At 40.3% G+C, this 27,990-nt stretch overlaps 1 protein-coding gene across 1 annotated transcript; it reads right to left on the bottom strand.

Moving 5' to 3' along the window:
* Nucleotides 1-47: 47 nt before the first annotated feature.
* On the bottom strand, nucleotides 48-27,954 carry LOC138830570 (myosin-2). Its single transcript, XM_070026959.1, has 40 exons — nucleotides 27,913-27,954; nucleotides 27,725-27,767; nucleotides 26,240-26,463; nucleotides 25,999-26,142; nucleotides 24,950-25,106; nucleotides 23,795-23,822; nucleotides 23,596-23,710; nucleotides 23,403-23,495; nucleotides 22,858-22,921; nucleotides 22,440-22,538; nucleotides 21,493-21,596; nucleotides 21,030-21,168; nucleotides 20,316-20,434; nucleotides 20,078-20,227; nucleotides 18,466-18,636; nucleotides 18,057-18,366; nucleotides 16,926-17,002; nucleotides 15,786-15,873; nucleotides 15,589-15,706; nucleotides 13,645-13,768; nucleotides 13,421-13,557; nucleotides 11,625-11,880; nucleotides 9,346-9,588; nucleotides 9,074-9,250; nucleotides 8,848-8,993; nucleotides 8,674-8,764; nucleotides 8,197-8,586; nucleotides 7,462-7,588; nucleotides 6,545-6,663; nucleotides 6,203-6,399; nucleotides 5,400-5,583; nucleotides 5,155-5,320; nucleotides 4,929-5,053; nucleotides 4,469-4,777; nucleotides 4,176-4,379; nucleotides 3,485-3,610; nucleotides 3,227-3,397; nucleotides 3,044-3,148; nucleotides 2,843-2,938; nucleotides 48-306 (listed from the first exon to the last, which is right to left on the bottom strand). Exons 3-40 carry the CDS (start codon nucleotides 26,441-26,443, stop codon nucleotides 154-156), a joined length of 5,826 nt encoding a protein of 1,941 aa, XP_069883060.1. The 5' UTR covers nucleotides 26,444-26,463; nucleotides 27,725-27,767; nucleotides 27,913-27,954; the 3' UTR covers nucleotides 48-153.
* Between the last annotated feature and the right edge of the window lie 36 nt (nucleotides 27,955-27,990).

The raw sequence follows: 27,990 nt of genomic DNA, 5'->3' as shown, positions 1-27,990 counted from the left end.
CTCGACCAGCCTATGAACATTATTTGGTAAGAACTGTGTGTTCTTTATTTCCTGTGCAAGAATAGGGTAGAAGACACAAAGTTACAGAGGGAAATGACCAAAGACTTCACATTTTGTGTCTCTCTTCAGTCATTCCATAGCATCCATAATTGATCACTCTTCACTTATGATTTTTGTGTGAACTTCCCGGCTCTTTACCCGCAGTTTGTTAACTTGGGACTCTGCAATGTCAGCCCTCTCCTCGGCTTCCTCCAGTTCATGCTGAATCTTGCGGAATTTGGATAGATTTGTGTTGGACTGTTCCTCCTGAAAATTAAAATGGAATTTTATAAAACCATGCTATACATCTTTCTTGGCTCTGTAGACCTGTGAGAAAACTGGAATTGGCATCTACAGATAAGCCAGATCTTACTATCTCCTAAATGTTGTTCATTGAAATTAAGTTTAATTGGAGCATCATCATTCTTATTTTTGAATCTAATATACCTTAAGGATATGTGCCATGATAAAGCAAGAAAATATATGAAGTCTGAGGAGATGGCAAGACTATTGAAGTTGGGGTTGTTGATGCTCCCTGTTAAATGACTTCTTCTGTAGTTATGATAAGTTTAACAATATCTTTTAAAAGTTGAAATAAGGGATGGGAATATGGCTTAGGGGTAGAGCGCTTGCCTACCGTGTATGAGGCCCTGGGTTCAAGTCCTCAGTACTACATAAACAAAAAATACTAATAAAATGATTTAAAAAAAAACCCTAAGTCATGATATGAGCAGTGATTAAAATCAAGAACTATTTTTTAAAAATAAATAAAAGTTGAAATAAATGCTGAATTTTATTACTTATCATGGCCACTTGCTTCTTACTGCTTTAGGTGTAATGATTGTAGTGATAGATTCCCTGATAGAAAAGTAATCCTTGTCGTAGGACTTGAGCTTATTTAATTACTGATAGACAATTGTTTTAATAAAGTAATTGTTTTACCACTTTAATTTCTCCATGCTGTAACTACACTCATGAATAGGGCTGCCTTTATTCCCTTCCCTCTGTACTCCCTTGGACAGGTTTTGGTAGGAGGGTTATGCCAGCTTTTTACATGATTTGGAAAGCTCCCCATCTTCTCCCATGCTTGAGAACAGCTTACATAGCTAGAGGATTATCTGTTCCTTGAAACTTTGAAAGACCCAACTGGACCTGCTCCATTTTCAAAAGTAATTCTGAAATAACTTATTTATCCAACTTGCTATTCATATTCTCATAAAAACACCAGCCATTTTTTTCAAGATTCCAACTTTTTTTTTGAGGAGGGTGTGGGGGTCCTGTCGTGGGGCCTGAATTCTGGGCCTGGGCGCTATCCCTCAGCTCTCACCCCCAAGGCTAGCGCTCTACCTCTTGAGCCACAGTGGCACTTCCAGCTTTTTTTTTCCTGCTTATGTAGTGCTGAGGAATCGAACCCAGGGCCTCATGCATGCAAGACAAGCACGCTACCACTGAGCCACCTTCCCAGCCCTCCAACTTTTTTTGAATAGGTTTATATGGCACATGAAAAGTACTCTATGTGATATATTCTCTTTCATTCCTAATTTTTGTTTCAGAAAGTGGAGCTGTGGCTCAAGTGGTAGAGTGCTTGTCTTAAGCAAAAAGTTAAAAGTGCTCAGGTTCTGAGTTCAAGCCCCAGTTACTGGCACAAAAAGAAAAAAGGGGAAAAAAACTCAGTTAATCTATTTTCTCATTTAAAAGCAAACTAGTTATATTTATTTTATTGCTCCAGAACATATTATTTAATACTGAACTAGTCAAATGAGAAAATATATTCTAATCATTTCTACCTTTTTTTCTTATTTTTATATTACTGGTTTGAACTCAGGAACTCACACTCACTCAGTTTACACTTTACCATTGAGTCATGCTTCTAGCCTGGTTTTTTGCTGGTTACTTTAGAAATGGAGTCTCTTGAACTCTTCTTACCTGGCTGGCCTCAAATCTTAGTCCTGCTCTCAGCTTCCTGAATAGCTGGGATTACAGGTATGATATACTAACTCCTTGATCCATTTCTACTTTTATTTTTAACACTGCTTCTTCCAGTGTTCCTTTGTTTATAACTTCTGAGTTGGGCTATTATTCATTTATTTTATCTTAATTCATAGTGAAAGCAAAAAAGCCTCTAAGAATAGTTTTGATTACCACCTACGGTCATATAAAAGTAGCAGCTTCCTTGTAATTGTATTTACAATTAATACTGATTACTAATTATCATTATACTTTTCAACTTCAATTTAGACCAAGAGTTTACAAAAGCTTTTTTTCACATTTAAGTACCTAAAGATTTTTCTCTATATTTTCCTATCTCATTACCATTTGATCTCACTATAATCAGAGAATTGGACGTGTGTTATTTCTTTTTTTTTTCTGTGTTATTTCTGATGTTAAATTTTTTGAGATTTTTTTTTGTGGACTGACAGTTTACTTTTAAAATCATGCTATTAACAAATGACAAGAAATAAGTATAAAAAGGTACTGTCTTCATAAAAGTTTTTTTTTACTAAAATAGACAGTAAATTTAATTTAGTCTTTTTTTGGGGTGGGGGGAAGGTCCCGTCATGGGGCCTGAACTCTGGGCCTAGGCGCTGTCCCTCAGCTCTTCAGCTCAAGGCTAGTGCTCTACCACTTGAGCCACAGCACCACTTCCAGCTTTTTTCTTTTTGCTTATGTGGTGCTGAGGAATCGAACCCAGTGCCTCATGCATGTAAGGCAAGCGCTCTATGACTGAGCCACCTTCCCAGCCCTATTATTAGTCTTTTTTTAATCTAAAGATTTTTTGTTCCTTGTCCTTAAGGATACTTACAGCTTCTTCAGCTTGTCTCTTGTAAGATTTCACTTTGGCTTGAAGTTTATCCACCAAATCCTGAAGCCTGAGGATATTTTTCCTATCTTCTTCAGTCTGAAACATCATATAAACCACAGAGCTTTACTGCTGAAGCACATGACTACCAGGAGTTCACATACATTTGTAAGGATGCTTAACTGATAAGAACTATGGGCATACCTGGTAAGTGAGTTCCTTTACTCGCCTCTCATGTTTGCGAAGACCTTTGACAGCCTCAACATTGCGTTTTTGCTCACTCTCAACTTCGCCTTCCAGTTCACGCACCTGCAAACAGGTAAGCCCTTAAGAACTTTGATCCAATCTGGCATTGGAAGCATATGGAAATAGACAATAAACACCTACCCTGGCCTCCAGTTTCTGGATCTGCTTCTTGCCGCCCTTCAGTGCCAGCTGCTCAGCCTCATCCAGACGAAGCTGCAGGTCCTTCACTGTCTGTTCCATGTTCTTCTTCATCCGCTCCAGGTGGGCGCTGGTGTCCTGCTCCTTCTTCAGCTCCTCAGCCATCATGGCAGCCTAGTGAGCAGTAAGACAAAAAAATTAAGAGCCGAGAGAGCACAGCGCGATTGAAGTTCACCTACCACCCTGTTGCCCTCTGCTCACATCGGTGATGGCCTTCTTGGCCTTCTCCTCTGCATTGCGGGCTTCCTGCACAATGTCCTCCATCTCTCCCTGGATTTGGGAGATGTCAGTCTCCAGCTTCTTCTTGGTGTTGATCAGGCTGGTGTTCTGGGTAAAATACCAATTTTAACAATATCAAGTGGACAGTAGACAAATTAAGGTTCCCAATGTTCTAATGAACTTATAAATTAATTAAATTACCAGCATCCCTCATGCTTGTAATCCTAGCTATTTAAGAGGCTGAGATCTAAGGATTGAGGTTTGAACCTAGCTCTGGCAGCCAAATCTGAGAGATTCTGATATCCAGTTAACAAGCAAAAAGCCAATAATGGAGGACTGTTTCAAGGGGTAGAGTGTCAGCCTTGTGAGAAAAACATAAACAAGATTGAGATGCCCTGAGTTCAAGCCCCAGTACTGTCCTGCAAGTGTATGCATACCCACACCCCACCACATACAATTACTACCATCCCTCTTTGTTACATAAATAATCTGAGTTGGTAAAATACTTTTTAAGTCAAACCCAGATGTTATAGTTCAGATGAACAAAAATAGTGTTAATCTAAACAATCAATATTTTAATCAAAACTCTACAAAACACAACATTTCCAAATATCACTAAATATGCTCAAGAATTTTGTCTTGATTCCTCTGTATCTCTTATGACTCTGCTCACCTGGGTGTGGAGGAGTTGGACACGCTCGCTGGCATCCAGGAGCTCTTGCTCTGCAATTTTCCTGCTCCTCTCTGTCTGCTCTAGCGTGGCCCGTAGCTCCTCAATCTCAGCCTGCAGCAGGTTGGCTCTGCGCTCCACCATGGCCAGCTGCTCCTTCAGATCCTCCTGGCCCCGGAGAGCATCATCCAGGTGCAGCTGCGTGTCCTGAGGAAGGAAAAGACCATTGAGACACCCAGCTCTCAGCCTGAGTCAGCCCAGTCTTCCTGGGACCATCATCTCTGGGAGCCATTTACCTTGAGGATGCCTTGTGTGTTCCTGTAGTTCCTCAGGGCCTCAGCAGCCATGCGGTTGGAGTGGTTGAGCTGGATTTCCATTTCATTGAGGTCTCCCTCCATCTTCTTCTTGATCCTGATGGCATCATTCCTGCTCCGGATCTCAGCATCCAGTGTGCTCTGCATGGATTCTACCACTCTGATATGGTTTCTCTTCAGCTGGTCAATTTCCTCATCCTTCTCAGCAATTTTCCTGTCGATTTCAGACTTGACTTGGTTCAGCTCGAGCTGGATGCGCAGGATCTTTCCTTCTTCATGTTCAAGGGATGCCTAAGGACAGCAAGAGACAACATGAGCAAGAAAATACTACAGGTTTTCTGCCCACTGACAATTTTGTACTGCATATCTTTTGTCTCAATCTGCAGATGGACTTAAATTCTTTCTGAATGCTTTGGTTTAAAATATACAGTTTGATCTCTACCTCAGCTTCTTCTAAAGCAGCCTGAAGTTCACACTTCTCTTGTTCTACTTGTTTCTTTATTTTCTCCAGTTCATGGATACGTTTCCCTCCTTCAGCAATTTGTTCCGTGAGGTCTGAAATCTCCTCTATTGTTTGAGTAAAGATAGGCAAGGATTGGATTAAATCCATATCAGAAAAGATAGATCCCTCTAAGTCATGATTATTGTTGAAAGTAAAGGGGACTTACGCTGTAAGTTTTTGTTCTCTCGCTTCAGAGTTTCTAGGTGATCCAAGGATTCTTCATAGGCATTCTTCATCTTGAACAGCTCAGTGCCCAGGGAGCGGGCCTCTTTCTGAGAGGCCTCAAGCTCAGCATGTGTTTCCTCATATTTCTGCTTCCATTCTGCCAGGATCTGAAAAGCCAGGAGCAGTTATCGACTGTAAAGGACACTGGGAAGGTCTGTGGAGGGGAGAGAATGCTGCAAGAATCACCTTATCAAAGTTCCTTTGCTTTTTGTCCAAGGCTGCACAAGCTGCGTTGGTTCTTTCCACGTCAAGCATGAGGTCCTCCACCTCATTCTGCAACCGCTGCTTCGTCTTCTCCAGGGAAGCACATTTGGCGTTCACAGCTTCTACGTGTTCCTCAGCAGCCTGCAGACGCTGGGCCAGCTTCTTCCTGGAGATCACAGGAGTTTTTCAGGAAGAAGGAACTATAGTAGGAGTTACAAACTATTACATCACTGAAGAGTATTAGAAACTTCATATTAATGCTATTCATTTCTTCCAGCAAAGCCTTGAACCAGACAAAAATTTTCCTGCTTCATGAAGATTAAAACAAGTGAGCAATAACACCTTGCAGAAGTAAATGAGACAAAAATGTTTTAAAATAATAAATAGTGGGCAACTAGTAAGTAGTGGGTAATTCCTGTAGGTATTTCAGGAAAGCCTCTCTAAGGAGATAACATTTGAGTCAACATGTGAAAGAAGTCAGTGTAAGCTAGAATAAGACTTTGAAGGACAGTATTCCAGGTAGAAGGAAGAGTAAGTGGAGAAGTCCAACGCAACACTGATTGGCTTGGTGAGCTTTTGAGCAACCTAAGATTTGCAATTTGTAATCATGTGTTATTGTTTCCTTGATTTTAGGCAAGTAGGACAGGAGTCATGTTTGTTCTCATTCAGGAATGTTTCTCATTGCTGGATAGTGACTGGAACAGAAGTTATTTAGTGAGCACTGGTGGACTCATTCACTTGATATGCAGAGTTGTCTAGGTAGTCTGTTGTATCTATGTACATACTTGGCTTCTTCCAGCTCCTCGGTGCGCTGGATGGCGTCCGTCTCATATTTGGTCCTCCACTGGGCAACCTCACTGTTGGCCTTGGACAGCGCCCTCTGCAGCTCTGCCTTGGATTCCTGCTCCTCCTCATACTGCTCCCGAAGCAGATCACAGTCATGGCGGGAGGACTGTAGGGCGTGGGCCAGGGCGTTCTTGGCCTACAAAGATAGTTATACCTTCATCTTATAAGATATCTAAACATTTAATTGAGTTTCAAAAGTTAAAGTTGGCATAAGTGGCTTCATTGACAGTCAACTCATGGGCCAAAATAGCAATAGAAATCAGTCTTGGAATAATAGTCACCTTTACTTCCTCTTCAAGTTGCCTCTTTAGTTCCTCAATCTGTTGAGTAAATGCTTGTTTACCCCTTGATAATTGGGACACTAGAGCTTCTTTTTCATCAAGCTGGCGTGAGAATTCACCTGGTAGACAAAACAAATGGCACCGTTGCTTTCTAAGAAAAGAATTCTGCATGCCCAAGTTAGAAATATGTTTGGCTCTTTTCCTTCCAAGTTAATCAACACAGACAACTGAATTTTCTATTGAAATCTTCAAGCTGAATGCTAAATTTCTCTTTTCTGAGTTGAAATGAACATATTAATCCAAATGAATGAATACAGCCCAGCTTAGATTCATACACAAAGCCTATTATTTTTCTTTTTTTTGTAACCAATTCTTTTAGGCTGATATGCTCTTGTGCAAAATCTTACAATGGCTGTCATTGAAGGAAGCTGAAATGTCCAATATTGAACAGTTCTAGTTCCAGAGACTTTTAAGAAATGAGTCTGTCCATATCCCCATCTACAAATTCAGTTCACAATAATAAAAAAATACAAAAGAAATCCAAGTAGGGAGTATAATTCAATAGTAGAGCACCTGCCTAGACTGTGTGAGTCCTTGGGTTCAATCCTCTGCAAAACAGTAACAACAGAAAGTATCCTGAAGCAGATGCCCACCCATGGTGGAGTGACCACTGACCCTAGTATACCCTGTATAAACAAATACTCAAGGTGTTTCTGGAACAGTGCTTGAACTAGTAGATAGAAATCTTTGTCCCCAGTGTTGTCCTAAAATGACCTTGCATGTAGACTTTGAATCGGAGCCTTTCAGTGAATAACAAATGGTCTCATTTGCTTTTATTAGGCTGTGACATCACCAAATCATTTGTCCTTAACTACATCATCTCTACTCTTAGGCACCGTAGAAAAGGGGGGACTTACCAGATTCTGTCTGCAGACGTCCCCGCTGGGTCGTCAGGTCATTGATGAGGCGCTGCTGCTCTTCTTCCTTTGATTTCAGCTCACTCACTTGGTCCTCTAGAGTGCGGCACATCTTCTCTAGGTTCCCCTGTAAGAGAAAAAGTGAAGGAAAGAAATGAGGAAGGCCCTTTTCATCTGCTTTGTGGTAGTTATGACCTCTCTCCAAGTGAAAAAGGGCAAATATTTGTTTTGGTACACAAAATAACTCAATCATCTTGTATATAATATAATAATATAATATAATATATTATAATATAATATAGAAGGAAATTTTTCTCACTTTTTTATTAAGAAAACTGATCATCTAACTCCATTAAGTATTAACATGAGAAGTGAAAGGTTATATTCTACTTTATTGATCCCGTAAGAATTACATGTTCTAGAAGCAAATTCAAAAAGGAGCTTGTTTGCCTTTATAAATACCTAAAATGCGCTACTACATACTTGTATTTTCCAACTGGAGACCTAGAGAACACAGATGGCTTATGTTTGAAAGCTGGTACTGTCTCACGTCACAATATAATGGATGCGCTTGATGTCTGAATTTCTATGTCCTCAAGTACCAAAATAATGAAAACACTACTATCACCCCTGTTTACTTTCCTAGTATCACTGAAAATAACAAATGCCTTGGTGTATGTAAAGTGATCTGTGCAAACACATTAGTGAAATTAATATTAATTTCCTCTGTAGTACCTTAGCTTTAGAGATTGTGTCAACGTTACTAGCAAGGTCATCAATCTCCATCTTCATCTCACTCTTCTCCTTCTCCAGCTTCTGCTTGACCCTCTGCAGATTGTCGATCTGCTCCCCAAGCTCAGCCACACTGTCTGCATGCTTCTTCCTCAGGGTGGCAGCTGTGGCTTCGTGCTGCAGGGTGGCCTCCTCCAGGTCTCTGCGCATTTTCTGGAACTCAGCCTCCCGCTTCTTGTTCATCTCGATCTGGGCAGAAGTGGCTCCACCAGCCTCTTCCAACCTCTCGCTGATCTCCTCCAGTTCCCGGGAGAGGTCAGAGCGCTGCTTCTCTGCTTTGGCCCTGGAGGCCCTCTCTGCCTCGATTTCCTCCTCCAGCTCCTCAATGCGGGCCTAGATATGGTAGAAAGCACAGACTCAGCTTCTGGTGCTGATCATTTTTTTCCTGTTAAATTAGAGAGATGGAAACCATGTATTTACTTGCAATTCCTTGATCTTCTTCTGCAATTGAATACCGAGTGCCTGCTCGTCTTCAATCTTGCTTTGCAGATTGCTCATTTCAAACTCTTTCCTTTTAGAAACGTAGTGGAGGATACCAATTTAGTTCATATGAAACATGAGAGGCAAATCCATAAGCAAATCTTTCAAACTTACTTTTTGAGTTTTTCATCAAGTTGCTGTTTCTCATTTTCAATGTCCATTATGGACTCTTGGGCCAACTTCAAGTCACCCTCAAGTTTCCTCTTTGCCCTTTCTAGATCCATGCGAAGTTTCTTTTCTTGCTCCAACGACCCTTCAAGCTAAATATAAATAATGTTGAGATGCAAGGAATGTTTCATTTTCTTTAAAAGAAAATAGCTTCTTGGTTATGCTAACTTACATCATCCACTTGCTGCTCTAGCTTGATTTTAGCTTTGGTCAGAGTGTTGACTTTGTCCTCCTCTGCCTGAAGGTCATCCAGGGTCTGCTGGTGGGCCTCTTGGAGGGCCTTCTTCTCCTTGGTCAGCTTAGCAATGGTCTCATCCAGGCCTGCCATCTCTTCTGTAAGGTTTTTCACCTACAAAGGTGAAGAATGAAAGCTCTCTGTTAGAAAATGACTACATTGGGTGGCAGAACCTCAGTGTAGAACATGTAGCTGAATGTGTTTCATACCTTGTTTTCTGTGGCATGCTTTTCCTTTTCGACCTTGGCCAAGGTCAGCTCAAGGTCATCGATGTCTTTCTTCAGTTCTGAGCACTCATCCTCCAGCTTCCTCTTCTTGGCTGTCAGCTCAGCATTGATCTCTTCCTCATCCTCAGCTCTCTCTGTTACCTCTTTGATTTTGGCCTCCAGCTGGATTTTGGTCTTGATCAGCTGATCACATCTCTCCTCTGCATCAGCCAAGCCTTCAGCTTCCTGGAATTGGGAACAAAATCAAAATTGAAAGAGTGCAGTACTTTACAACAGTAAAAGTCTAAATTTCTTTGGTTGTCCTTCAGATTCCTGTCTTCACTGATTTATGTCTTTGCAATTTTTTTTTTCCTGATCCACCTACTGTATGTGTATCTTCATTATGTGGGAAGCCAGAATATATCCATTGTTTTCCTATTACTTTAGAAGAATATATTTGACAGTAGATTAGCAAAACTGCATCTCAAACACAATCATTAATGTAGAAAACAATTTGTGACATCAGAGATGAAAGAATTTGATACAGGATGGTTTCATCAAAGAAGCAATATTCAGATGGGGCCTTGAGAAATGCATAGGCTTTAGGTTTGTAGAAATCACCTTATCAGGGAAAGAAGAAGTAGGGGAATGGAGAAACATTCTTGCAGGAGAAATTCCTTTTTAAAAATATATATGCTTTTTATTGTAAAGATACTGTACAGAGGGGTTACAGTTACATGAGTAAGGTAATGAGCACATTTCCTATTGAGAATTGTTACCTCCTCCTTTGTTTATCCCCTACCCTCCTTCTTTCCCCACCTCCCCAACTCCTTCCCCCCCACACCCAAAGTTGTAAAGTTTGTTTTCAACATAGTATCTTGTACATCTCATTGTTACAATGGGTCCACCGGTATCCCTATTTAAGCCTTTTAGGACAAGCATAAAAGGTCAAAAGTTATGTACATATGACCATATATGATGATGTTAAGCGAAATGAACCCCAAGATAGGGACACAAGTGGTTTTCTTCTTTCTTACTGCTGTTTTTAACATATTTATAATGTACTATGTGATTTTTTTGTTTCTGTGGTATGTAATTCCCCCACGGTATAACCCCTGTTTTCACTGCATTTGATTCTGGTGCCCTGCATCTTGTATATATATTTTTCTAATTTGGGGACGGAAGGGATAAAACAGAATTATAGGAGAAATTCAAGATGCAGCTGCTAGAGAAATATTTTCTTTGTAGTTCTAGAGAGTGATAATGGATAAGATGCTGTATATTCACATTGAGGCATAGAGTAATCAAAAAATTCCTGGTAACATGCTGTTTCTAATTAAGAGGAACAGGGCAGGCAGGAAATAAGAGACACTTGGAATACATATCAATCTTCGAGTGCATAAATGACTTGGCTGTCTTTCCATATATGTTGTTCCCTGTAGCATGTGGTAAATATAGTGTTGAAGGACAAATTCTGAAGAGAATAGAAGAGGGTGGGGCAGATTTGCGGGAGATGTAGGCAGGAAAAAAGTGGCTCCTTTTCCATCTGTAAACTTGAAGGAGTTATTATACTGCCCAAATGACAGCAGAGACTAATCTTCACAGAAAAAAAAATGATTGTGTCATGAATAAATTATGCCAGACCAATTCCATTCCATCAAAATGAAAGACAGTCCTATAAATTACATTTCCAAGTTGATGAAAGCTGCTCTAAGATGATTGGCCTAGGAGTGGACAGGGAGTAGTTGGATGGATACAAGTTGGGACAAAGCAGAACAATTAAGATGTTGCTACAGCAATCTGGGTACAATATGATAGGGCACTGACTACAGATGGATTGGAAAACCCAGGAGTTTTTGAGATTAATAATTAATTCAATAAAATTTAATGTAGAATACTTCCATTTGTCAACTGTCCATACTGCAAGTTAAGATCTATGGGCTCAAAGGAAGTTTTAACAAATGTCTCTCCATGCTATCTTTCCTTTCATTTATTTTATTTGGTATTATTTCATGTTAGGTTACTTTTAAAGACTTTCTCAAAGGGAAAAGAAGCCGTATATCCTGTAGTTTGATGAAATTGTGTTGAATGGAAAAGAATGACTAGATCTTCCTCCTCATAGCCAGTTAGCTATTTGCCAGTGGAGGAATGTATAGGCCATGGAAGAGTTTGAACCTCTCCAGAATGAGCGTCTCCATGCTGACTAATCAGCTTACAGCTCATAGTGACTAAAACTCTAGCACTTACTAATTACTAATACTCAGGAAGGTACCCCAACTTACAGCTTGAACCTGCAGCTGCAGGTCATTTTTTTCTTTTAATAGTGACACCATCTTTTCTTCCAGTTCTTTCCTTTTCGCCTCTGACTTGGCGAGCTCATCCTTGGTTTTCTGGAACTCTTCCTTCATGGTGGCCATCTCCTTCTCAGTCTCCGCACTCTTTAGCAAAGGCTTGATCTTGAAGAAGAGTTTCATCCAAGGCCAGTGCTTGACATTCATGAAGGCCCGGATGTTGTACTGGATACAGAAGATGGACTCCCTGAAATTCAATGAGTGTAAATAGGCATTGTGTGGCTGATGAAAGGAGATTTAACCATAGCAGTGAGAACGGATGGTTCTCCCTCACACACACCCTTATTCCTCATCTACTTTCAAACACGTAGGTTAATGAAATCTTTTGAGGTGCTAGTCAAGGACTTTCTAATTATTTATTTGTTTACGTCTTTGCTTGTCAGAGTTGGGCAATAAATAAGAATCACCCAAAGAGCTCATTAAAACACTCCTTTACCTCCAGTGGTCAGATTGAAAGGATTAGGGATGAGACTGATTTTTTAAAAAAATTTAACAAGAATGCACGAGATGGTACAAATTAAAGACCACATTTTGAGAAGCACAGGTTGCATTAGTGCTTCTCAGACATTCTTACTAGAAGACTGTAAAGGCAATGGAAGGAGAACATAACCCTTGAAGAATAATGTGGGGTATGAGATTCAAAAAGTCAGAATTTATTCAACAGTCTCTAGCTTTATATGTTAATATTGAGTGTATTTTTCATTCTTCTCTGTAATACTACATTTGCCTTTATCTAGATTATTTAACAATGATTTACTCTCAATTATAGACAGGGACTCAAATACATATTTAATAGTCATGATCCAAATTTACTATTTTTAATAAAATAGAACATAATAGAAAACTTTAGCATAATTAAAAGATGTTTCATAAAATTTGTTTATGTAGTTACACACGTATCCATTTAAGTTCTGACAGGCAGGTATAAACGTAAAATGCACTTCTCAGTGTAGGTGCTGGTCAGATAGAACCTTCAATCTGTGATGCCTGGCTCTGTAGACTCAAATCTGCCAGTGAATCAGTTAAGATCACCAGAAGACTCTATCCCCTGATGACATTGAATTAACTCATTGCAAAATGTCTTTCGCAGAAAAATGTCCTTAACACTTTCAATCACAATAGGTTAAAATATAATGATCAGATGGAAAAAAATGCTTTATATAATTAAAATTCTTGAAAATGCTGTAAATTCTGATTTTCTTTATTTAATCATCCATCAATAAGTTTATATTAGAACAGAGTGTTAGGGATTTAATTTTTCTCTGATACTGGTACATTTTTCTACTTATATAAGGAACTTTATAGACTTTATACGTCTCAGTTTTTTACCCAAATACCAAATCTATCCTATGATGATGATCCTCAAGTTTTCTCCCAGTTCCTTTTTTTTTTTTTTTTTTTTTTTTGGGTCCGGTTGTGGGGCCTGAACTCTGGGCCTGGGTGCTGTCCCTCAGCTCTTCAGCTCAAGGCTAGCGCTCTACCACTTGAGCCACAGTGCCACTTCCGGCTTTTTTCTTTTTGCTTATGTGGTGCTGAGGAATCGAACCCAGGGCCTTGAGCATGCAAGGCAAGCGCTCTACCACTGAGCCACCTTCCCAGCCCCTCCCAGTTCCTTTTAAAACTCTTACTTCTTGTTATTTATTCTTAAGAACCCGCAATTGAGTCTGAAGGGTAAGACACCTCAAGTGTGTTTTCTGTTTATGCATAAACTATATGTTTTTAAATACCTTCTCTCCACCATCTTCTGATACTCCACTCTTGCCAAGTACCCTCTGCACATGGCCTGGGTTCGAGTAATCAGTTGGGCTAGCTTGTCATCTCTCATCTCCTCTAGAAGCCCCAGAAGACCAGCTTTGAAAAAGACCTGTACATGGGCACATTGCAGATCAGAAAGCTGACACAAAATTCAAAGAGACAGGAATAGCAAGAGGCTACAATGAGAGGTCATTACCTTAGTGTGACCAAACTTATACTGGGTGTGGTCAATGTCGATGGACCCAAGGAGCTTCTCAGAAGCCTTCTTGCTATCAATGTATTGGCCTTCAGGGATGGCACTTGCATTTAACACCTTGTATCTTTAAAGTAAATAAACATTTTTAACACTTGGTGTGCTAACATTGGTTAATTTTTAAAAATCAATTTTTAAAAATGCATTCTTTTTAAAGGAGGTATTCTTTTGCATAGATGGTCAACTTTTTGCTTCATTTTTACACTCCCATACAATTGCAATTTTCCTTTGTGCTTTGCCAGATACTGTTCTTAAGTAAGGGTTAGATAATGTTCACACTGAAGTGCAGATAATCTCTAATAATGTAATGTGTTGTTCTTGTTTGATGGATTTTCTGTTTAAATAAGATCCTGTGTCCAAGAAAGCTGCTTTTTATTGAGAAACATGGTAGAAGATACTTTTGACATGAAGAATTGTCCTAATTGCTCAAGACCAGACTTGGGCCACCTTGCATCTTGGGCAATGCCACTCTCTCTCAATTTCACTAGTCCTAGATTTAGGAGAGACTGATTGCCTGCAGCTGCCAACAGGCCTCTTCTGATTCTTAAGATGGGCTTATCAGGGAATAGAAAAGGACCTAGGGAGCTGTCATTGTGAAATGTCTATTTCTTTTTTTTTTTTTTTTTTGGTTGGTCGTTGGGCTTGAACTCTGGGCCTGAGCGCTGTCCCTCAGCTCTTCAGCTCAAGGCGAGAGCTCTACCACTTGAACTACAGTGCCACTTCCAGTTTTCTGGTGGTTTATTGGAGATAGGAGTCTCACAGTCTCTCCTGCCTGGGCTGGCTTTGAACCGCGATCCTCAGATCTCAGCCTCCTGAGTAGCTAGGATTACAGGCGTGAGCCACCAGCGCCCGGCATGTCTTTCTATTTCTAAGAAACACTGGGAAGCTAATGTGTGAGAGGAAAAAAAACCGATGAAATCTAAGAAAGTGGCCCTAAATGTCCCCCTGTGTGGGACAGCTTCTAATTCAGCACTTGTAAACTGTGTGACTTTAGGCAAATAATTTAATCTATCTGAGCCTCTGTTTATTCATCTATAAACCAAGGTCATGAGCTGGATGCTGGTGGCTCATGCCTCTAACCTTAACTGCTCAGGAGGCTGAAATCTGAGGATTGTGGTTTGAAGCGCAGCCCAGGCTGGCAAGTCTGTGAGACTCTGATCTCCAATTAATTAGCAAGAACTTGGAAACGGAGGTGTGGCTCAAGTGATAGAGACACTAGCCTTGAGCAAACATGCTCAGGGACAATGCCTAGGCCCTGAGTTCAAGCCCCAGAACTAGCACACACAAAAATAAAAACAAAAAACCCCAAAAGTTATGACAGTACTTAGTGCTACTGTATTTTTTGTGAAGGTTAATGAGTTAATATAAGCCTAGTAAGCAGTGGAAATATAATTCATAATTTTTTGCTCTAGTATTTTTCATTCTGTACTAAGGATTGAACCTAATGCTTACATTTGCTTTATCACATGAGCCATGCCATCACCCCTTTTGTTTCTATTTTGTTTTTGGGAAGAGGTCTCTAGACCAATTTTTCCTGGGCTGACCTTAAATTGATGATCCTTCCTTTACCTCCTGACTAGCTCTGATTACAGGTTTGCACTGCCAGGCCTAGCTCAGAGATATGTTCTGGTTTTGTTTTGTGTTTTCATTCTCTTCTCCCTCTTTTTCTCTTTCTCTTAAAATTATTGAAGTTAGAGTTCACCTCGGTGAGCTGGCAAGTCTGGTAAAAATTCTTCACTGTGGTTTAAATTAATATTCCTCTCTTTTGAAACTTAACATTTTTACCTGTTTTGTGGCAAATTCAAACAACAAACAGAGACATTTTTCTTGCTTGCATTGTTTGGTCACACAAAGCTGCAAGATACTGCATAATTAGGAAAGTCTGACCTCTGCTTGAAGTCTGCATAAAGAATCCGGCTTGGGAACCCTTTCCTGCAGATACGGATGCCTTCCAGCACGCCGTTACACCGCAGCTGGTGCAGGACGAGCTCGTGCTCCATGGCCCCTAAGAAAAGAGAATGTCTTCTAAATAACAGTCTGGAAAAAAAAAGTCACGCAGGAGACTCATTTGGGAAGTGTCTTACCAGGAGTTTTCGTTTCATTGGGGATGATGCATCTCACAAAATGAGGATGAGTACTCCTGAGATTTGTCATCAGCTTGTTCAAATTCTCCTATAAATTCAGAAAAACTTGTCATCTCAGACTATTGGCAAGATTATCAGCACTTGGTAGAGCTAGACAATCAGTCTCTTGAGCTTGGCTGAGTGACCAGGATGAGCTGTTCATTTATGGGAACAGTTGAGTGCTGCTTCTGAGATGCCCTTTCTTCCTCATTACACTTTCCTGCACTTGAGTTGGCAGAATTTACACATGTAAAGCAGCTTTTTGTGTACTTCTTTTCCATTTATGCCAGCACCATTCTTCTTTCTATCCTGGCACTTGGCTACCCAATGACATCCACAAGCCCAGGTTGTTGCTTCCTATAGTAGATATTCTCTCTTCTACTAAATCTATAGTTCTCCAATAAGGAAATGCAAGCAACATGTACCACCTTTGAACCGTTAAGCATAGCTCCTATTTTAAAGCTCTGTCAATGAAGGAGCAACCTTACTACTATAATTGAGAACTGCTTGGATAAACAGCCAGGATATGATATTAGGTTTGTAAGGTTAACTGCTAGACTTCCATTCTTGGTGTCTTAGTCTTCCTGCATCTGCCACCGCTCATTGTCATGACTCAACTGGTCTAGAGATGGCTCAACATTAAGTTCTAGAAATTTTCCTATGGCAGAGTCTCTAGTATTTAACTCTGTATGAAAGATAATACAGTAATTTCTGAATAGTTTAAATTCCTTCTCTCCAAATTCAGATCAACAGCAGTCATTAGTCAGTTCTTTTTCTTTTTCTTTTCTCATGGTTCTAGGGTTTGGATTCAGGGCCTTACAGTTGCTTGGCTGGCATTCTACCACTTGAGCTATATCTCAAGCCCTGCTTTTGTACTAGTTAAGTAGTAATGGAGCTTCAATGACTTTTCTGCTCAGGCTGGTTTCAAACCTTGATCCTTTGGATCTCAGCCTCTTGAGTAGCTAGGATTATAGGCCCGAGTCACCATTGCCCAGAAATGTCAGTTAGTTGTTTACTAAGGTCTGGAAAAAAAAGATCTTGTGCTTCTAAAGACAAATTCCTAAAGTAACGAGGGTATGCCAAAGAACAATGTTTCCTTACTCTGAAAAGGGCAGATACAGTCTGGAAAGAGGAACCTTTCTTCTTAGAACCTTTCTTGGCAGCTCCACCACTCGCCTCTGTTGAAGAAAAGAAGGAAAGATGAAATTAAAAATAGTTTTGAGTCAACTTGATAATTTATTTGCTTTCTGTGTGCAAGTATAGCATTTTTCTATTTGATTGGTGTCACTGTCTGAATTTTTTTTTGGTCAATCATGGGGCTTAAACTCTGGGCCTGGGCACTGTCCCTCAACTCTTCAGCTCAAGGCTGGTACTCTCCCACTTGAGCCACAGTGCCAGTTCCAGTTTTCTGGTGGGTAATTGGAGGTAAGAGTCTCATAGACTTTCCTGCCCAGGCTGTCTTTGAACCATGATCCTCAGATCTCAGCCTCCTGAATTGCTAGGGTTATGGGCATGAACCACCAGCAGCCAGTTTGAATATTATTTTTCAACTAGGTTTGCATCTACTTTTCTGCTATTCTTTGTCTATCATGAGATGAACTTCCCAAGCTTCAGACATTTGCAGATGCACTAACTTCCAACGTTATTCAGAGGCAGAACTTGGCCACAATGGTGCTTTATTTATCCACAGAGACTCAATGTTCAATGGTAGAAGAAAGAGGAGAGAAACATAGAGGCTAAGGCTTTTTCATTGGTTGAGATCATGATCTTGGACCACTTGTAGTAGTAGCAAGGTGAGCCACTATCAGTAGTAGCCTCTGTTAGCAGTGAGGTGAGCCACAAATGTATAACTACAGAGCAGCCTACTCCAGAGCTTGGAGGAACAAAATGTTTGGCCTGCAGTCCTTCTGTCAGGGCTTTAAGAGCAACATCCTTGATCTAATACCATACAAAACTTGTAGCCAGGAGCTTGTGTCTCAAACCTACCATCACAGCAAGATGTAAAGATTGCCGTTCAACGACAGCTCAAACAGACAAATCTTAGGTCTGATTCTTCAATTCACCAGCAAAATGTTAGAATTGAAGTGTTAGCTTAAGTGGTAGAGTTCTAGCCACAAGCAGAAGTAGCTGAGTGAGAGGACAGGCCTTGAGTTCAGGCCCTGGTACCAGCACAAAACCAAATAAAGAAAAACTATTGAATGACTAAATGAAGGTAATACCTTAAAGCATTACCTGCTTCAGCAGTTTGAGCCCCAGAGAAGAGGTAAGCTAGAGTTTTCATTGAAGACTTCTGGTAGAGCCCCACTACAGTCTCATTCAGGGGGTCCTTGTTCTTGTCCAGCCAGCCGGTAATGTTGTAGTCTACGGTACCGGCGTAGTGGATCAGAGAGAAGTGGGCCTCAGCCTTGCCTTTGACCACCTTGGGCTTCTGGAAGTTGGCAGACTTTCCAAGATGCTGTTCATAGAGTTTGTTCTTGAAAGAGGTGTCTGTTGCCTTGGGAAACATGCACTCCTCTTCCAGGATGGAGAAGATGCCCATTGGCTAGATTTGAGGCAAAGGCATTGGTAAGCATGAGTCGCATTGGTAAACATGAGTCGCATTGCAGCATGGGAAGAGGGTTCTGAGTGATGTGTAAGATACCTTCTCTATGAGCTCGATGCAGGCAGCCAGGTCCATCCCGAAGTCAATGAATGTCCACTCGATGCCTTCTTTCTTGTACTCCTCCTGCTCCAGCACGAACATGTGGTGGTTGAAAAACTGTTGCAGTTTCTCATTGGTGAAGTTGATGCATAGCTGCTCCAGGCTGTTGAACTGCACAAAGAGACATGTTTACTCCTCTGGTTAGCAAATTGAGCATTTAAAATATCCAATAGCCTTTTGGCATAATAATAGAGGTCAAAATCATTTAACTGAAGAGAAATAAGCAGACTGTTTGGGAGGGTTGAAGGAAGATGGAAGCTGTTTCTGCTACCAAGGAAATCTCAAGTCAGTTTGAATACTCTCCTTGCATTTGCTTAAGTTTATTCAGATATTTTGCTGTTTCCACTTAATCATCCTATGTTTGTTCTCATTATCTTCTACATTTCCCAAAGCGTTCATAGTTGTTTTTGTGTGGACTCATTTAAGGGCCAGTTTGCTTCTGCTGGTCAACTCTTGAGTTAGTTATTCTTACTCAGAATGATGAAGGGGAAAAAAATAAAAGAATTAAGTTCCCATTGGTTGCATCAGAAATGGTGAGGATGGAAGTCATTGTGGTCAGGATTCCAAGTGAGCAATAATTGTCATCTCGGTTTTTCTTTATCCCCTCCCCACACACACACACTTTTGGGCAGTACTAAGGGTTGAACTAGGCCTTATACTTGCAGGGGCAAATGCTTTACCACTTGAGCCATCATTATAGCCATTTTTTGCTTGAGTTTGTTTTAAAATAGATCTGATGTTTTTTTCCTGGGCTGGACTTGGGCCAAGATGCTCCTACTTCATCTTCCGAAATACTAGAATTATAGGTTTCTACCATCATGGGTAGCCCTACCTTTTTGTTCTTCTTAGTGAGAAATAAGGACAAAAATCAGGATACCTAAATTATATGAACTTAAATTTGTTGAATAGCACATACTTATATATTTAAAACCACATAAAATGTCAACATTAACTAGATATGGGTAGTAGTAGAATTATGAGGAAGATTTCCTCTTGCTTTTCTATATTTCATGTAATGCCCTTGCTTTTGCATTAGTAATTAGAAGGAAGATAAATTTCTTGAACAGTGTAAGCAGGAAAAATGTATGCCCTAATCAAATATGAATTTTTGTTTGATGTTATCGCTTTAATGAGCATAAGAAGTTAACTGCACTCATTATTGCTGATTCTAAATTATTAAGCTTTTCAAAGCCTTTATTATCTGCCTAAGTATTTCTGAATGAAGTCTCCACTATAGATATAATCAGAGATTATATGTTTTTAATGTTTACTGTGGTGTGTTCATGTCAACTTCATTTTTCCTAGTGGGAATTTTTAGTGCTCCCATCTCTGTCCACAACTACAGATTAATTCTTAACTCCATTTGGATCACATAGCAAGTTTAAGAGGCTTCATTAAGTACATTGTTTCTCTAGAAGTGAAATTGCCACTGTAATAAATGACTAGTAGCAGCCCAATCAATCCTTTTTAATATTCACCAGTTCTTTCTTAGGAGTTTTTTTTTTTTACCACTTTGCTAAAGAAATCCTATACACACTAGCTAGCAACTCACATCAAAGATCTCAAAGCCAGCGATGTCCAAGACCCCAATGAAGTATTGCCTGGGCTGCTTGGTGTCCAGCTGCTGGTTGATGCGGGTGACCATCCACAGGAACATCTTCTCATACATGGCTTTGGCCAGGGCACCCACTGCATTGATGACCTTAAAAGACAAAGATACAACTCTTGGAATTACATGAGAACCATTAAATGCTTTTGTCCCTGATGGTCAAGTTAAAGTATGCACCTACCTGCTCTACAGTCTGGCCTTTGGTGACATACTCATTCCCAACCTTGACTCTGGGGTAGCAGAGGGCCTTGAGCAGGTCAGCAGAGTTCAGACCCTGAAGATAGGCCGCCTTGTCAGCAACTGAAGAAAGGATACAATGTTATTTTAGCCCTAAAGAAACCCACTTTCTCTCTGTCTCTCTCTGTCTGTTTCTCTGTTTCTCTCTCTGTCTCTGTCTCTCTCTGTGTCTCTCAGTCACTCTCTCAATATTTTTGTTCAGAGCCTGGAGCATGCTTGTTTTGCTTGGCTGAGGCTCTACCACTGGAACTACGTTCTTAGTCTTATTTTTGTTCATTATTTTAGAGATGATACTTCACAGACTTTTCTTCCTAGGATGGCTTTAAACTGCTATATTCCTGATCTCAGACTCCTGATTAGTTAGGGTTACAGATGATGGGCCCCTAGACCACTTCCTTATAAGAAAAATAATGTTAAGCTGCATGCAGTTTTAAATAAGTCTTGCTCTTTCTTTTTTAGCTAGGCTCAAGGTCTTTGTTACTCTGAAGAATTTCAGAAATTATAGGAAGTATCTCTCTCTGTCAGTACTTTGTATAATAAATTATTTAGGTAGGCTTTAAAACTTAACTCCTAAGCATTAATTTGTCTTCCTTTGAAAACTCAGGGATAACAAGCAAGGAATATGGTTTTCAAATGCAGTAAAAGGTTCATTTGGTACCTTCAGTGCCATCTGGCTCTGCTTGCTCCTCACGCTGTTTTTGCTTGAATTTCATGTTCCCATAATGCATCACAGCCCCCGTGAGCTTATAGATGGACACTTTTTCATCATTAGTAAAGCCCAAAATATCAATAGCACTCTGTCAATAGAACCAGTAGGATACATTGTAGGTTATCATCCATGTGCTTGCAATGTATGGCTTATGTTCCCACTCATGACTTGCTGGTTTAGCTGAGAAAATTGCCAGTACTAATGGTTGGAGGGTATAGAAAAGGCATGGTTGATCAAAGGCCAGCACAAAGTAGTAGAATCACAAGTGTGTATCTTCTGAAGAGTTAAGGAGCAGACTTCAGATAGGGACACTTGAACTTTCCTTTGTGATTTTCACTGAACACGGAATATTTATTCTAATGACCATGCCATTATTCAACAGAGAACTTTCAGTTGTTGGTGTGCTACTTACATCTGTGGCCATCAGTTCTTCCTGATCATCAATGCTGGCCACACTGATCTCCCCCTGGCTGACAAATGGGTAGTCATATGGGTTTGTAGTAATCAGAAGCATTTCTAAAGACATGAAAAAGGGCAGATATAAACATAATCATCCTTTTCCCTAAGGCAGGAGACTTCTACACAAATCCTAAGGCCATTATTTGGCACTTAGTTGAAACATAATGGATGGGCACTCTAGGAGCACTTAATAGCACCTCCTTGAAGCTGATGTCATGGTCTCCCTTATCACTCACTATTTTTTAAACATCATATAAAGATAATTCCATGGGAAACGTTGTATCTATGAATATAATCATTAAAGAAGTGGCTATTTAAAATTCAGACTTTGAAGCAACCTAAATATACATAAAAGAATATGATTAATTATGACTCTCTAGAATGGAGAACTAAGAAACAATCAAAAATAGTAATATGGAACAATATCTTTGATATGAAGAACACCATGAAATACTCAGTGAATAAATACATTAAAAAAGAGTATACCAATTATGCAAACTATATATGTATCCACATATAACAATACCTATATAGAAAATGACTAGAATGATATTTGGTCCAAGTGTCCACAATGGTTATTTCACAGAAATAGAACTAGAAATGACATTTCAGTTTTCCTTTTGCTTTCTTGTCAATTATACAAACACAAATGAATTTTACCAAATTCAAAGCTTCTCCTATTTTTGTATGTGTGTGTCTGTGCTTAGGATTGAACCCAGGGCGTGGGCATGCCAGGCAAGCATTCTACCACTAAGCTGCATCCTCAGCCCCACAAAGCTGTATTTGAAAATAAAATAATATAAATGAAACAGAATTCAGATAAAGTATTAGTCTGGACCATGCATGGATAGGTGCTGGCACAATAATTTTGAAAAAAAAAAAAAAGAAGATGTTCCTTACCAATCAATTCTGGTTTCTTGTTTGATGTGATCTGATAAAAAATGTGGTAGCTTCTCTCAGCCTTAAGCTGGAAAGTGACTCTAGACTTCTCTAACAGATCTGGAAAGAAACAAAGACACCTCTGCAGGAAGAGACATACAAGTTTGTTTGTTTTTGTTGGTTGTGGGGCTTCCATTGGGCCTGAACGCTTTCCCTGAGCTCTTTTGCTCATGGCTAGCACTCTACCACTTTGAACGACAGCTCAAGATAAGAGTCTCATGAACTTTCCTGCCTGGGCTGGCTTTGAACCATGATCCTCAGATCTCAGCCTCCTGAGTAATGAGGATTGCAGGCATGAGCCACAGTGTCAATGTGAATTTGTGGTCAGTTGTGACAGATCCAAAGAACAGACATGGTTAGAGGATATCTGAGCACTTACATGTTTCAATATCTGCAGAAGCAAGTTTTCCTGTAGTGCCAAAGTGGATTCTGATGAATTTACCCTTGAAAGAAAAACTAATATTATGACCTTGTTTTTCAATAATATTGAATCTTTGAAAATTAAAAACCCTTGGAAAATACTACTGCTTCAACACTAAATCAGATTCAGGGGTTTATTTCCATCAGGAAAATAAGTCCTATCTCCTATTTAATCTTTGATTTAAACATCTGTGAATATGAGAAGTGGGTGAGGTGCTAGATATGTAAATGGTTTGGTGATTCCATATTGTATACATGTGTACACCGTACATTGCATCCCATGAACATATGCAATTAAAGATGTCAATAAACAGAAATTCAAGATAAAAAATTAAATATGTGACTAATAGAAGGAAAGACTCTTTAGCACAAGATTTTGATCCACATTCTGAGGTGAAGAAAATAGCAATGTAATACAAATAAAAAATCCTGAGAATGTGTTCACAAACATCCCATAAATTTTGACCAGAGGTCAGTGCTCATCGCCATGTCCAAGAGACTTACAAAGCGAGAGGAGTTGTCATTCCTCACGGTCTTGGCATTGCCAAAGGCCTCCAGCAGGGGGTTGGCACTGATGATTTGATCTTCCAGAGTCCCCTGCAAAAGTAAGAACAATCCTCACATCTAGGGCTCAGGCGTGTCTTGCCTGAGACCCCCCCCCTCCCCAAGAGAACCTGGATTCAGACCATGGACCCACCTGCATTTTGCCAGAAGTTGCTTCCTCCTTCTTCTTGTCCCCAGTAACTGCAATTGTTGCAAAGTACTGGATGACACGCTTGGTGTTCACAGTCTTCCCAGCACCAGATTCTCCACTGTAAAGACCAAACAAAGTCAGATAACGGTCCTCATGTTAACTCTTTTCACAACCATGAGAAAGAAGCATAGGATCTACTTACGTGATCAGGATTGACTGATTCTCCCGGTCTACAAAAGAGAAATTAGAGATAATTAGTACTGTTTTCTTACATGTTTGCAATTGGCAAGTAAAACAAGGAATGCACTTGGTATTCTCTCTTCTGAGGTTTGCAGTCCTTAGGGCTTGCTAGGTCTACTGCCTTTCTCTTCTCCCTTCCCCATCACTTCCACACACATGTGCCCGTGTTTAGGAAACACCACTGCTCTTGTCTGCTTTCCTTTCAAGTCTTCATGGAGTATTTTTCACTTGAAGAAAAGCTTCTAGGATGAAGGAAAGTGCTTGAGAAACATAGCATGAGGGAAGATCACTGTGTTTCTCTGAAGCAAGAGATATTTGAGTGACCTGCCAGTAAATCAAGATAAGAGGCTGACTCGGCTTTTCAACTGGATTCTGATGACAACTTGGTCACATATTTGTTGTGGGTGAAAGACATAATGAAGAATGGACATTGTATTTTTAGTGTATTAGGAAATGTTTTCAGTGAAAGTGGTACCTTGACAGTACTCATGATTTTAATCATAGTTTCAGGTAAAGGGTTTTTTTTGTTTGTTTGTTTGAAATTTTACTCTAACCAAGAATTCTATAAGCCATTTTTGAAAGTGACACAATTTCCTTAGGTATGTTTTGCTGAGATGACATGTGCAGAAGCAAAATCATGGCATAACTGTCTTAGTGACAAGTACACTTGGAAATCTAAAGCATGTTTGGGCTGATTCTGGACACAGGCAATAGCATGCATCCATCCTTAATTCAAAGAGGCTTCCCATTGGTCCAATGTATAAGACTATAGATAAAACCAGAGACACAAACTTTACACTTCTGTTTCTTGGTTCTTAGTAATGGAGACCCATTTTATATGTGTGATTACATGTTTGTGTGTACATGTAAATACACATTCCTATATATATGTTTGTATTTTGCTCAAACTTATTTGCAGTTGAGTCATTCCAGAGGTTAGTCTGGGAAGCTCTGTTGCCCTTTAAGAGGTCATTAGCCATTTTGTAATATATCACAAATACCTCACCCTCAACTGAAAGGGATCATTTCCAAGAGTGTAATGAAGTTGGTTAGAGACTGCCTTCCATCATTCTTCTCTGAAAAGATTCTGCACACACAAGGCATCTAGCTTACTCACCAGTCAGCATGAACTGATAGGCGTTGTCAGAGATGGAGAAGATGTGGGGCGGGGCCTCCTGACGCTTTTTGCCTCTGTAGGCAGCCACCACCTCGGGGTTGTACACCGGCAGCCACTTGTAGGGGTTGACGGTGACACAGAAGAGGCCAGAGTAGGTCTACGCAAAGAAAGAAAGAAAGAAAGAATTGCCCAAAGGCCTTTCCTGCTACTCACTCAAGTCATGTATTTTAATTGTATTTGAAAAGTAGCACAGTAAGCTATACTCAACATTCTTTCTAGGCATCCACATGAAAACTAGTTGGCAGATACTGATGAGTATCCTTTGAGGGAAGGAACTGATTCAGATTCCTAATTGCTGCCACAGGACTTTGTCCCGGTGACTTTTACACAGGGAGCTTCAACGTCAGGCTTGCTGTTTGTTTATACATGTTTAGTGTGAGATGTTCTTAGTGTTTTAAGAAAACAAGCATGGAATTCCTAGACAGACTTAAGCTGATTTTTAAGATTAAACTCTGCAGAAGTATGACTGTAACATTATATATTTATTTCAAAAATACTTATTGAGGGCATTTTACATATTAAGCCCCTGTAAGATAGTAGGAATAAAATGCAAGTGAGGTTTGTTTGTCACAGAATGTATATGTATATATATATATATATATATATATATATATATATATGAATAACCCAGGAAAGATGTGATTACAGGAATGCAAAGACACAAACAATCTAAAAGAACACCCAGCTCTGCTTGGAGAAGTTGGAAAGTGTTCACAGAAGACTTGGGGCCTTCCATAGAGAAGGGACATGACCAAGTAACTGTTCTTTGGGGTGAGGATTACAAGTGAACGAAATTTGGTCCCTAAAAAAATGATTTTTAAGTATTAAAATCTAATTTGTCTTTTTCCCTCCTTGGGCTAATTATTTGTGCTTCTGGTGAGAGTGAAATGGGTCAGGATGGGACTCATTTATGCCCCAGGGAAGGGCTACATTGACAGGGAACTTAGCGATGATGAGAAAGACTCCTGGGTGGACAGGGGAGCACTCACATAGATCATCCAGGCTGCATAACGCTCTTTGAGGTTGTACAGCACAGCAGGCTCGTGCAGGTGAGTCATCATGGCCATGTCCTCGATCTTGTCATATTTGGGAGGGTTCATGGGGAAAATCTGGTCTTCCTTCACTGTCAGGGTCTAGAAAGCAGGAGGTGGGAAGAGAACCACCGATGTTCATTGAATGATCCCCTTCCTCGTTCCGGACAACATGGCAGGTTCCTGGGTCTCTACTCACCGCGCCAGCTTCAGTTTTTACTGTCACCTTCCCTGATTCTCGGCTCTGAATAGTTCCTTTGACAAAAGATTCCTTGGGCTCCGCCACAAAGACAGATGTTTTGGCATCAAAGGGCCTATTCTGGGCCTCAATGCGCTCCTTTTCAGACTTTCGGAGGTATGGAGCAGCCTCCCCAAAAACAGCCATTTCTGAGTCGGAACTCATGGCTGCTGTACTCGAAGGACCTACAGGGGATAAAACATCACACTGAAGTCTTCACTGTCCGGTATACCAGCAGATCTTTGTATGGATAATGGATAATGTTTATGGGCTCAGTTGGAAATTCCATCAGACAGGTCTACTGTATACCAGCTATTGTCACAAGAGCTGAACTGGGTCAGCTGATGACAGTGTACCAATACTCTATGCAGGGCTGTGCATCCAGTATCTGGAGTCTAGGTGTAAACTTAGTGCTGCTGCCAGGTAGCTTGTGACCTTGGCTAAGTCACTTGATTTTGAGCCTCGGTAGCTCCATCTTTAGACTAAGGATGATCAAAATTCTGCTTTGGTAAACCCCCAACCCTTGAAATAGGGTGAGGATATTTCAAATAAAGGCAACACAATGTCAGTTTGGAAAGACCCAAGCTCCTATTTAAATGTGAAATGTCATTTACTGTCACATCGCACAATTCCATGTCAAGTAAGAGAACTCTATTTCCTCTCTAGGATGTTCAGCCAAACCTAACCCAAGGGATTTGGGAGCGTTTATAATTTTGTTTGCCTTGTATTCCATTCTCGTTAGGTGCTTAGTAGAGTTAATCGACCAGAAATTCTTTGCATAGTAAATCTAGTTACTCAGTTTAACCCATTTAAACTAATGAAGGATAAAACCCATAGCCAACGTTATCCTCCTCCTCCTAACGCAGGCTCCCTTGAGGGCTCCACACTGTTATCTGCAGGTCGTTCATGGCATCAGAAGAATGCAAGAGTTGGCAAAGAATGCTCTCGCAGTAATTGCCCGCTCAAATTACTTGAAACTCAGCTTCGTCCACTCTGCCAGCCTCCCTCCTCAGAAACAGTTTAGTGGTAGGGCTGACTAATACTTCTATTGTGTGGAGCAAACACCCTGCACTGTATTCGTTGGATAGAGCACTTGGCATTGCCAGGTGACTTTTTCAAAGCCTTTAAGAAGTTACTTCCTTACTTGTTGGAAATTATGCTTACTCAATGAATTTTAATAATATATGTATAATTTCTTGACCAAATCTGAGCTTTTTGACATAGGAATCTGAATATGGATTTTTTTCCCTGTACAGATCATTTTCTACTACAAAATTATTCTTTTGTATATTAAACTGGCTGTGAAAGTCTTTCTTCCCCAACCCGCAGTACCATTGTTAGAGGGTATTACTGAGATCAACACTTTCTCAAAGGCTGCTAAGTGACATAGATCCATCCCAGAGACTCTGAGGTTCACCTCCAGAGACTAGTTAGTCTAAACCTTACCTTATTAGCAAGCAAGAAGATGTAGCCTGGGGACCAGAGGACTCTGTGAAAGAAAAGGGCAAAGCACCTGATTAGTTCCCCCAAGAGAAGAAAAGAAGCCCGGTTTGCAGCATTACTAGCTCCTGTAAGCAGAAGGCAACAGAATCTGAAGACATGAAATAAAAAGTAGCAGGTAGCGGCAGCAGTACCAGAAGCAGCAGCTGCAACCCAGAGATGCAGCTGATGTGGTCGCAGTGTCCCTCTTGAAAAGCCTGTCCTGCTCCCTC

This window comes from Dipodomys merriami, unplaced genomic scaffold (assembly GCF_024711535.1).
Source record: "Dipodomys merriami isolate MVZ:Mamm:240054 unplaced genomic scaffold, mDipMer1.0.p SCAF_19, whole genome shotgun sequence".
NCBI classification, from domain to species: domain Eukaryota; kingdom Metazoa; phylum Chordata; class Mammalia; order Rodentia; family Heteromyidae; genus Dipodomys; species Dipodomys merriami.
This window is presented reverse-complemented; position numbering and strand designations above follow the sequence as displayed.